The 10,983-nt window shown below is 41.2% G+C and overlaps 2 protein-coding genes across 2 annotated transcripts; one reads left to right on the forward strand and one right to left on the reverse strand.

Annotated features, from left to right (window-relative positions):
* Positions 1 to 456: 456 nt before the first annotated feature.
* On the forward strand, positions 457 to 7,074 carry ccng1 (cyclin G1). Its single transcript, XM_085477267.1, has 6 exons — positions 457 to 678; positions 4,093 to 4,356; positions 4,444 to 4,697; positions 5,060 to 5,138; positions 5,374 to 5,484; positions 5,905 to 7,074. Exons 2-6 carry the CDS (start codon positions 4,093 to 4,095, stop codon positions 6,094 to 6,096), a joined length of 900 nt encoding a protein of 299 aa, XP_085333393.1. The 5' UTR covers positions 457 to 678; the 3' UTR covers positions 6,097 to 7,074.
* On the reverse strand, positions 6,545 to 10,943 carry nudcd2 (NudC domain containing 2). The gene is made up of 4 exons (XM_085477280.1): positions 10,492 to 10,943; positions 9,989 to 10,037; positions 9,573 to 9,724; positions 6,545 to 7,432 (listed from the first exon to the last, which is right to left on the reverse strand). The coding sequence occupies exons 1-4, from the start codon at positions 10,678 to 10,680 to the stop codon at positions 7,349 to 7,351; spliced, it is 474 nt and encodes a 157-aa protein (XP_085333406.1). The 5' UTR covers positions 10,681 to 10,943; the 3' UTR covers positions 6,545 to 7,348.
* Positions 10,944 to 10,983: the final 40 nt, after the last annotated feature.

Raw genomic sequence — 10,983 nt, forward strand, 5'->3', positions numbered from 1 at the left:
ATTTTTAGACAGAAAAGACCAAAGGAGTGATGGATAATGCAGGTTCCTTCCAGATTGTTCCAGAAACTTTCCAGTTGTGTGCGTGTGTGTCTTTTTTTAAATAGTTTTCTATGATTTCGACACCCTTTTAAAAATGTAATCTATTTTACTACCCACTAAAGACATTACTGTGTAAATGTTGATATAATTTGTATATCTGTATTTATTTATTAATGAATTTTAAAAAATTAATCCAATATAATTTATATACCAAAGGAGGCAACTTTATTACGACGCTATTTTGGGTCGTATCCCACCTTCTGACGTGGGATTGGCCCTAATGCATGAATGGGGTGGACCTTGTATGTGACTAGCTAGTTAAATATCCAACTAAAATGTAGAGCTGGTAACGTCACTTGTTGAGGACCAATAGAAAATCGGCATGGTTGGTCATGGGCTTGGTTTTATGCCTGTTTTAACGCCTTAACTGTCCTTTTCCCCATCGCCTTACGCCAAGGGTAGGGGGGTGTGCATAGGCAGAAACTAACCTATGCTTAAAACTTTCTTTAGTGAAAGTTCATACTTACACTTTTGTGTGTTTTATTTCTCCATTCACCCGCTTATTTGAAGCGCGTGGATTTTTTTTTTCCACCTGCTCTTTTTTTTTTTTAAATACAAAAAGCAACGTAACTGTTTAAGGTAAGTAAACCCATTTTCCTTATATGATATATATATTTTTTTATCTAGTGGTGTTCGTGGCTCTAAACAGTAAATGATGTGTTGCTATCAGCCAAAAAAATGCTACTAGTTTTAGAAATGGATTTTTAGCTAGCGTTAGCTTTGATTGCTAAACAGTTTACGTCGTCAACAAAGAGTAGTTTGTCATTTTCTGGTTTCTCTAATAAAGTATGAAGTTTAACTTACATAGTACTTACAGACTTATGTTGTTGTTTCACTCTTATCTTTATTGTTTAAACTGTGTACTGTCACTTTGGTTTGCTGTGCCATGCTTTGCGTTAGCTCTCCTTTGGTGTGTATGGCAGGGACATGTCTCGACATGACGCCGGTGTTCCAGATCAACTGGCGTTTAGATCAACTGGCGTTGGTCGAACAGATGTGTGGCAGTCTTGCCTTTCAGTAGCTCCTACCGACAAACCAGCAAAAAAAACGGCAAATGTGTCACCTGTGACACTTGTGAGGTTGTCTCAAACACACTCCGTCAGTCTTGATGCTGTTGAACAACAAAATGTTTAAAATGTGGCGAGTTTACCTGGTGATATCCTCATGCGCGACGCGATCGCGAAAACAGCAAACAATTAACACCACGCCGATGTTGTTCACAGGACAGCAAGAGTAAACGATCGGGAGACTCTTGTCGTCGTTATCGTTCCCCTCGCACGGTTTATTTCTCCGGTTTCAGCGTTTTTGCTTCACAACTACAGCGAGCAGTTTACTTTGTGCACTAACATGGAGTCGAGTCAACCAGCGCCACCTCTGGCCAAGTGCCACAGCCTACAGCCAGATCAACCTGTGACACACATCTGCAGCACGTTTGATTTCGTTTCTTGCACAACACATTTGTACCTTTCAGTTGTGTCTGTTTGTGCGTCATGCAAATGAACCTTTGACAAGAATGAAATGACACTAACATTTCACCAGTGTTGTAACATCACATGTCGTTAGCGTAGTCTGTCTGTGTCTTTTCTCTGAGAAAAAACATTTTAGAGTTGGTTGTTATATACAGTCTGCATAAGTGTGGTCAATCTAATGAACATTTGTAAGGAGATGGCAGTTACTGTGAATGTACAGCAGGTGATCAGTAATAAACAGTCAGACAATGACTCTGACAATCTCATTCAATCTTGCAGACTGAATGCACCTTCTGTGGAAAGTGGTACCACACAGTGTGTGTGGACTTTCCCTGTGCAGAAGGCGACTACAAATGTTGTGGGTGCTAAATAAACAGTAAAAAGTGATCCCTGTTGTCTTTGCTTACTGATTGTTTTTAGTGTTGACAATCCACATTGCTGCCATTGCATCTTTCAACATGTTTGTGGGTAGATTTGAATGTACCAGGGGTAAGTGCAGCCACTCAGCCTCTACTCAATGTCATCATAGCAGCAGGTGAAGATGTGTCACAAGTTAATCTAGTAGTGGGCTATGGTATTTGGCCACAGGTGGTAGCAGTGGACTGACCTCCATTTGAAACTGCTCTAGCTGCTGTGTGATAGTGGATCTGCTACAAATTGAAGATCATAGGCAAGTTTTGGAAATGAACCCTTGTATTATGTTGAAGAACAAAAAAATGACATTGATTTTGTTGCGGGTCATTTAGATCCGTACTGTGTAAATCCACTCAGAATTGTTCAAAAACTGCAATGAAACAATAGCAACTTTATTTCCCATCAGATAAACATGTAGAACACAGACATACAACAGTTAGACTTTCCATAACTATTTTAGGAACAATTTGGTTTTTCGTTCTTACAAACACATTTCTTTTGAACTTGCCCAACGTTCTCAGTTTTTCAATGCTCAACATTTTCAATTTTGTCCACATGATGGACAGAATGTAACTGTGTACTTTCTGCAGATGTACTTCTTGCATTTCTCACAATACGTGCTTGTTTTAAAACAGGAATCTTCCTAACTAAGATTTAAAACACAAGATTGCGTCTCCTCCAGTCTCACAAACAGATGACAAACCAAGCGACACACCTGAGTCACTGACTTTATATATAACTACCAACTCTCCAGCCATGTTGATGGATTGCCTATATTGGCTGGAAATATTAATTTCCAGGGAAAGGACACAGGCAGATGATGCTTACAGGATGTGATGTGACGACACTAATGAAATATCGATGTGTCATATTTGTCCAAGGCGTATTTCATTGTTATGGGAAAAGAGAATATCAAAATCATGATGACCAATTGGAGTGGTGATTTCTATGACTTTGTGTATATAATTTGGGATTTTGTACAAATGTAGGCCAATAAGGAATATATGATATCATTTCATTCATTTCAAAGGTTTATTTGCATGATTCACAGACAGACACAATTGAAAGGTACAAATGTGTTGTGCAAGAAACGAAATCAAACGTGCTGCAGATGTGTGTCACAGGTTGATCTGGCTGTAGGCTGTGGCACTTGGCCAGAGGTGGCGCTGGTTGACTCGACTCCATGTTAGTGCACAAAGTAAACTGCTCGCTGTAGTTGTGGAGCAAAAACGCTGAATTCGGAGAAATTAACCGTGCGAGGGGAACGATAACGACGACAAGAGTCTCCCGATCGTTTACTCTTGCTGTCCTGTGAACAACATCGGCGTGGTGTTAATTGTTTGCTGTTTTCGCGATCGCGTCGCGCATGAGGATATCACCAGGTAAACTCGCCACATTTTAAACATTTTGTTGTTCAACAGCATCAAGACTGACGGAGTGTGTTTGAGATAACCTCACAAGTGTCACAGGTGACACATTTGGCGTTTTTTTGCTGGTTTGTCGGTAGGAGCTACTGGAACGCAAGACTGCCACACATCTGTTCGACCAACGCCAGTTGATCTAAACGCCAGTTGATCTGGAACACCGGTCCTTGCCCTGACATACACAAGGCCTGCTGCTGTGATACGGCTACATGTGGACTCACAAACTAGCACTAAAGCTGTGGAACTCGTGTTTTACACACTTTTAGTAGCAGAAATGTCGCTTTAACTAAAAACGGAGAAACTTTTTGAAGCATATCCCTGTTCTGTGTTCGTCTCATTTCGCCTCCTGTTTATATACAGTCATTGCTCCTGTCCAGTCCAGTTTAGTCCAGTTCAGTGACGGGCATGTGTTAGCGGAAGGCTTGTTGCAGGATCTTGTTAGTAAACTACGCTCACTGCATTTGTTTAACCATTTTTGTTTCGGACTAGATGTCCTTTAAATACACCAGTCTAATATTTCAATTACGTAGCAGACAGAGCCTTGCCTTATTAAAGAGACTAAGATGTTTATCAGAGTTATGTTAATACTTTATACACAGTTTATGGTCACACAGTTAATTCCAGTGTATCTTTTGTTTGTTTGTTTTTTTACTGTATCACTAAGTTTTATTTTCATGTCTGTGCAGATGATTGACACAGTAACAGGCCCTGTGGCACAGCCATTTGCAGCCCAGCTGAAGGCCCTGATTGATCTGGAGGGCCGATACCAACCAAAGCTGAGTGGCTTGAGGTTCATTGAAAGCGCCCAGGACAATGGCCTCAGGATGACTTCCCGACTCAGGGAGCTGGAGGTGAAGGACCTGCTTTCACTGACCAGGTTCTTCGGTTTCAGTTCAGAGAGCTTCTCGCTGGCTGTCAGTTTGCTGGACCGATTTCTGTCTGTCATGAAGGTTTGTAAATGCAGTACATTTTGCTTACTTTCTTAAAATCGTAGCAGTTGTTCCGTTCTCCAATATCCATTTCCCCATCTCCTACAGATTCAGCCAAAGCACCTTCCTTGTGTCGGTCTGTGCTGCTTTTACATCGCTGTGAAGTCCACAGAAGAAGAGAAGAACGTGCCTCTGGCCAATGACCTGATTCGCATCAGTCAGAATCGCTTTACAGTGTCTGACATGATGAGGATGGAGAAGATCATCATGGAGAAGCTCTACTGGAAGGTGAAGGCCCCCACGGCCCTGCGCTTTCTCCGCGTCTTTCACAGCCACGTCCTGGAGCAGCTCGACGCTGAGAGGTAAGGACAGACGGTCACACCAACCTGCAGGGCTGAGCTATGACTCAACGAGATTATATTTACTCTACTAAAATGTGTCTTCTCATATTTGGTTTGAAAGCTAACACTAACCAAAAAAATATATATATTTTTTAGCCAACAGGCACAGTCCTTTTTGAAATCGTGTAGACTTTTAGACATGTGACAGGGTGTTAGAAAACAAATATGCAAGTCCCCCCCCTTTTCAAACGTTACCTTTTAAAAAAAAAAAAAAAAAAAAAAAAAAAATAGAAATCCTTTTGGTTGGCTTTTTTATCACTATTTATGTAAGCTGTACTTCACATTCAGTTTGCTTTGACACTAAAAGCATTTTTTCCCTTTAGCATGAAAATCCTGAGCCTTGAGAGACTGGAGGCGCAGCTGAAAGCCTGTCACTGCTCATTTGTCTTCTCCAAAATAAAGGTAAGCCAAAACAACTACTCTCTCCACATTGAAAATAATGACTTATTTCAATGCTTTTCTGCGCTTTTCATTAAAAATCAGACTGCTTTTGTCTTGTACACTTCTCGTTTGTTGTTGTATCTCAGGTATAATGTAGGTCATCTGTGTCGATTTGTTTTTAAATGTTATCATAGTTTCTACTTTTTTTTTCTTTTTCTTTTTTTTAACAAGAGACTGTGTTTGTGTTTCTGTGCAGCCATCTCTGCTTGCCCTGGCTCTCCTGTGTTTTGAGGCCCATGATGAACATGACCCAGAGTACCTTGACAAAATATCTGAGGCCTTGAGCAATCTGCAGCAGCAGCTAAATGTAAGTCCAGCTCTGAGCCTTTTGCTTTAAAGAATATATACGAGCAGTTCAAACTAATCCTTATTTTAAACTGGGCCTCAGAAGACACAAGCCCTTTATGCCAACGTTCTTCTGATTGGTTGCCCCTAGCAGGCAGAAGGTTTAAACAACAGGTCAGTGGGACTTGTGTGCTCATGGCTACACCCGTGTGCCTTATTAGGAATAGGTCCATCTTATCAACATACAGGTCAGAGTAGGAAAAACTATCAAAATGAGCCTTTGCTCAACTCAAACCAAAATGGCTCGTTTTTAACATTATTGCATATTAGTGTTTTTGTCACAGTTAATATAAGGTGGTGATCCATGCAGTGTAGCTTAATGAATTTTAATGCTTCTTGCCAAGTGTTAAGCAGAGAAAGATGCGACTCCTCTTTCCTGCAGATCAAAGACGGGGATCTGGTTTGCATGCGGGAGCTAGTTGGAAAATGCTTGGCTGAGTACGCCACCACTAAGTGCTGCAGGCCAAACGTCCAGAGACTTCGCTGGACTATTTCAGGAAGAACTGCACGTCAGCTGAAGCACAGCTACTACAAGATCACTCACCTTCCCACCATACCTGAGTCAGCTTGTTAAAACCTGGGCGTCCAAGTGGGTGACTTGACATGGAAAGAAAAATTACAACATTACCACTGTTACATCTTTGTCCTCTGACTGGATGTAACATGCAGTATGGTCACCCACTTACAGCTCCAGCTTTATTTTCCTTAGAGACCTTCATCTGTGATGATGGATGTCTTTAAGGAAATGCCCCCCCTTTTTTTTTTTTTCTTTTTTTTTCTTTTTTTATCCCTTAAGTTTGTAATCATATGTTGATCAGACACACATTTTTCTTTCCCTATGACAAGGAGTAATTCTTCCTCAGAAAGGTTGAAGTTTTACTTTCTTGGTTGAGCCGTTTGCACAGGTGTCTAGTATGTTCTTGTTTAAATCCGTACCACGGTGTTTGGTGTTTCCCTGGAACGGGTTGCTGGTTTTAAGCTAATAAGTATAGAACCACCTAGGTCCTCAGTCCACCATGTGGAAGAGGAGGGAGAGGGATTTTGTGAACAGCAAAAAAATGGAACCAAAAGATCGGGCCCAAAGTCCTTCACTCCCACCCTAGGTTGCTAAGCTGTCCTGAATGCACACTCCTACCCAAGGTGATGATTTTTTTTTTTTTTTGTTAAGGTGAGGGAGCTCTGGTTTGTACCAGGGAAATGAAGCTAGTGATGATCCTGTTATCTACAGCTCATCAGTGTTTGAGATGAAACGTTACCAACGGTTACAGATGAGTTGTTTTCACCAACTCTTAATTTGTGGACACCGTGTGAAGTGCCACAAATATACTGAGTTAAGTTGTTAGTTTTTTAGAGAGCACTCAGAAAACCCCAAAAAAGGTCATTGCAGTGGAAATTCAGGTTGAAATTTATATCGCATTTTCTGTGCCAGTTTCCCTGTTTAGTTTGATTTTAGTGACAAAACAAAATGTGGTCTCAAATTCAAAATGACTGAATACACCATCTGATTAACCTATGTATTTGTACCTTTCAATAAAACTTTATTGAAAAGCTATTGCTGAGTGCACTTTGTTTTTATTAAAACATGTCAGAAAATTCTCATAACGAGAGTTATCAACTTCCTTTGTAGAGCCTTCCCACTCCCCACATCTGGTTTGCACAAAATCAGTCCTTTGAGGACGAGACCAATGATGTGACAGCCAGGCTTTTTAGTTCGTCTCAAGGCAAATTCTTGTCACAGTAGACCGAATGCATCCACTGTTGTTCTGCACATTGTGCATGATGGGCAGAGGTAACTCCTCAAGCATGTACTAGCATCATGGTATGGGTCACTTCTGTAAGCTGGAAAAGTCTGGACCGCCACCGGCAAAATTCCCAGAGATCTCTGCACCGCTGAAGTCAAATCCAGGATTCTAACAAAGGAAAAAAAAGAGTCAGTAAGACATACTGCTGATTGTTAATCTGTAATTAAGATTTCCTGAGGATAGATGTATCTGAGTTTAAGAAACAGATGTAAGAAGACAAACTCATCACTGAGTGCTCATCTCAACAATTTCCAGAATCACAGCAGTAACACTGCAATGAGTGTTTAATAAAGTCTAAAGACACTTATTAGGTTAGTGATAGTAAATTAGCCACAGGTGTGCACACAAATGGTTGGTAGTCTCACTGTTAGCCCTGCAACAGACTGGTGACCTGTCAGCCTCTCACACAATATCAGCGGAGAGACTTCAGCTCATCCTGATTTGTTAATTAAAATTTAATTTAAATAGTTAAGAAGATGAACTGATGGATGGATTTCTTGATAAAGGGCTTTGAGGTTGAAAGCAATGCCTTCATTAACTTAACAGATCATCACCTTTAAAACATTCTCAGGAATGAGCTCTGACAGCCAGACTTTCAGAACCCCTTACAGGTTTCATTACGCAAAATATGTAATAAGTTAAAAGTCAGTGACTCACACTGCCACATAATTGCAAGTTAGTAATGTCGCAAATCTCTATTGTAATGAGGAAGACATTTTCCAATCTTTCCTTCAAGCTGAAGTGTTACTGATAATCCTACAACTCAAAGAGCATGTCAGCTGCATTTCTGAGAATTAAGGTGGCATGGTTATTTTTTTTTCTCTTTAGCCTACCCAGAAATGACCATCACAGAGTTCCCTTGATTATTTCCCTTCATTATTTATGGATTTGCTTCATTTATAAGAAAAACCGATTTATCACAACCTGGGGACTGAGTTATTATTAATGGATTGGGAATGAAAACAGTCAGATGTCTATATTTCAACAATCCAAAACATACTCTCATTACACCTGTCCAACTGCATATCTAATCAGCCAATCACATGGCAGCAACTTAATACAGTTAGCCATACACACATGGTCAAGATGATGTGCTGAAGTTCAAACTGAGCATCAGACCGAGGAGAATAAAGGTCATTTAAGTAACTTTTTTGGAATATTTATATTTCAGAAACTGCTCATCTCACAGCAATTTCCCCACAGACCCACCTGTGGGGTTTATGGAGAATGGTTTGAAAAAGAGAAAATATCCAGTTATTGGCAGCTCTGTAAGAAAAAATATATCGTTGATAGTGGAGGTCAGAGGAGACTGCCCTGACTGCTTCAAGCTGCAGGTAGCAGGAGCTTCAATAACTCAGTTACTACTTGTTACAACCAAGATGTAGAAAAGAGTTTCTCTGGAAACACAACATGCTGAAACTCAAAGCAGATAAACTACAACAGCAGAAGACCCATCCTGTCAGCTAAGAACAGGAAACTGATGCTACAATTCAAGCGGGCTCAAATTGGACAATAGTCTCAATCTCTGCTGCAACATTTGGATGGATCCACGTGGCCCTGTATCAAAAGTTCAGACTGCTGGTGGTGGTGATGGTCTAATGATACTGGAGCTAGGCTGTGGTGTTTAAATTATGCTCAACTTGTACTAATGAGCCCACAGACCAAAACCTGAGTATTTTTGCTGACCATGTCAATCCTGTCATGACCACAGCGTACCCATCTTCTCATGGCTGTTTCCATTAAGATAACACACCATGTCACAAATCTCAAATCAATCAATCTCGAAGCGGTGTCTTGAACATGACAGTGGTCTCAAATGGCCTCCACGGTCACCAGATCTCAATCCATTAGAGTACCTCTGGGATGTGGCAGAATTGGAAATTCACATCATGAATGCTGACAAGTCTGCAGCGACTGTGTGACGCTATTATGTCAACATAGAACAAAATCTCAGAGGAATATTTCCAGCACCTTGTTGAATCTGTGCCATTAAGAATTAAAGCAGCTCTGAAGGCAAAATGAGCTCCAAACCCAGGCAGTTGTAAGATGTGTACCTAATGAAGTGACCAGTAAGTGTATGTAAAGCCTTTAAAAGTTTCCTTTTTAGAAGCTGGTCCTAACCTGGCTGAAAAAGTAGCAGCTGTGCAGTAGAAGAAATGTATTAGGATTACATGCGTACAATATACAACAGTCATTAGGATGTACAGTAGAGTCAACAGTGCTACAGAGGTCAGCGAATCAAACTCACCTCTCGCTGAAACCTCTCCAGAGTGAGTTTTCTCTGCATCTGGTCTTGGACCCAAGCATTCGCACAATACTCCCCCTCCAGCAGCGAGGACCAGCAGTTCCCTGCTTCTCTGTTGGTCTTCATCAGAATGATCCGGATAAGACATTTATCCTCTGAGGAAATGATCAGCAAAGCAAACAATGCATTAAGCTGGCTCTCATTAAAGTCTAATTTAGTAATGTCTCCTTTCTATTTGACCATTTCTAATTCAACAATGACATAATACAAAGGGTGAACATAAAGCCCCCAGTAACTTAACATAAGTAACATAAAGACATGAATGGATGAATATCACAACACAGCCAGTCAACAGCAATCGTTAGAGTTATAAGGATAGTTATTAATTCCCTTAATATTTCTGTGAGTGTGTCACTTACCTAGTGTCCATGTGGCCTCATCTGATACAGTTGTTCCAAATAGCTTTCCCTGGCAAAAGAATACAATAAAATAAAAAATGAATAATATCAGTTTTATTCATATCAGCACACCTGGACCTGTTCTTGGAAGAGTTAAAAGACCTGCACATGACCAGAACAGGTCTAGCTGCGTTACAGCACAATACAGTGAAGTTACATACTCTTTACGTACACACAACAGCCCGACTGATTTCATTGTACGGTATCAAAATAGGCGACACTGCTGATTAACTGTGACGTGGACTTTTAGGTCCAACTGTGATAAGTATGACGGAAAGGGGCTACATGAATGGTCTTACAAGGCTGGATTGGGTTTACTGGTTAGTTCAGTCACTGGGTAAAAGAGGGTGAGAGTGGGGTGGAGCTGGAGGATAAACCAGGAATCGCATTATCTTACTTTCTGCAAATAAAGATCACAGCATGCAGGTTATTCTCGGGACCTGGGAGTCACTTTGGTGCCCTACCTTGAATATTTCCTTTCCCTTGACCAACAGCTCGATGTCTCTGGACCCCAGGTGACACTTGACCTCTTTAGCAGTGGTCCCGTGAGGCACGTTGACTTCAATGAAGACCTCATCCATGGTCTGGTACCAAGAGCCCCATGGCGTCTTGCAGGGGACGACACCGCTCCTCTCCTCGAAGTGTACCGACATGCTACGGCTGCACGCCGGCTCACGGGTCGGCTAACCTCCGCTGACCAGCTTCCAGCGTGAAACCGAGCAGGTCGAAGATACGCTGGAGGCTTGCTGTGCGGTTAACTGTTACAGTTGCCTATATGTTTTGTTTTGTTTTTAACTTTAAAGGTCTGTTTTAAGTTGGTGTATTTTACCTCTCCCTGTGGTGTTTTCCCCTCACAAGCTCCAAATTTCTTCTTCTTCTCAGTCTCGGTGTCATTTCCGGTTGTGAAAATCACGGAAGCTGCAGCGCCATCTACTGCCTGATAGGATGAACCAGTA

The sequence above is a fragment of the Copadichromis virginalis genome, linkage group LG2 (genome assembly GCF_057382275.1).
Source record: "Copadichromis virginalis isolate Kocher_CV1m ecotype Utaka linkage group LG2, C_Virginalis_male_GT1.1, whole genome shotgun sequence".
NCBI lineage: Eukaryota > Metazoa > Chordata > Actinopteri > Cichliformes > Cichlidae > Copadichromis > Copadichromis virginalis.

Coding starts and splice junctions, on each gene's coding strand:
- nudcd2 (XM_085477280.1), bottom strand. CDS start 10,680: ATGTCGGTACACTTCGAGGAGAGGAGCGGTGTCGTCCCCTGCAAGACG. Junction 10,038..10,491: donor AGGGAAAGGAAATATTCAAG/GTAGGGCACCAA, acceptor TTCTTTTGCCAG/GGAAAGCTATTTGGAACAAC. Junction 7,433..9,572: donor TGGAGAGGTTTCAGCGAGAG/GTGAGTTTGATT, acceptor TTCCTTTGTTAG/AATCCTGGATTTGACTTCAG.
- ccng1 (XM_085477267.1), top strand. CDS start 4,093: ATGATTGACACAGTAACAGGCCCTGTGGCACAGCCATTTGCAGCCCAG. Junction 4,357..4,443: donor GATTTCTGTCTGTCATGAAG/GTTTGTAAATGC, acceptor CATCTCCTACAG/ATTCAGCCAAAGCACCTTCC. Junction 5,139..5,373: donor TTGTCTTCTCCAAAATAAAG/GTAAGCCAAAAC, acceptor GTTTCTGTGCAG/CCATCTCTGCTTGCCCTGGC.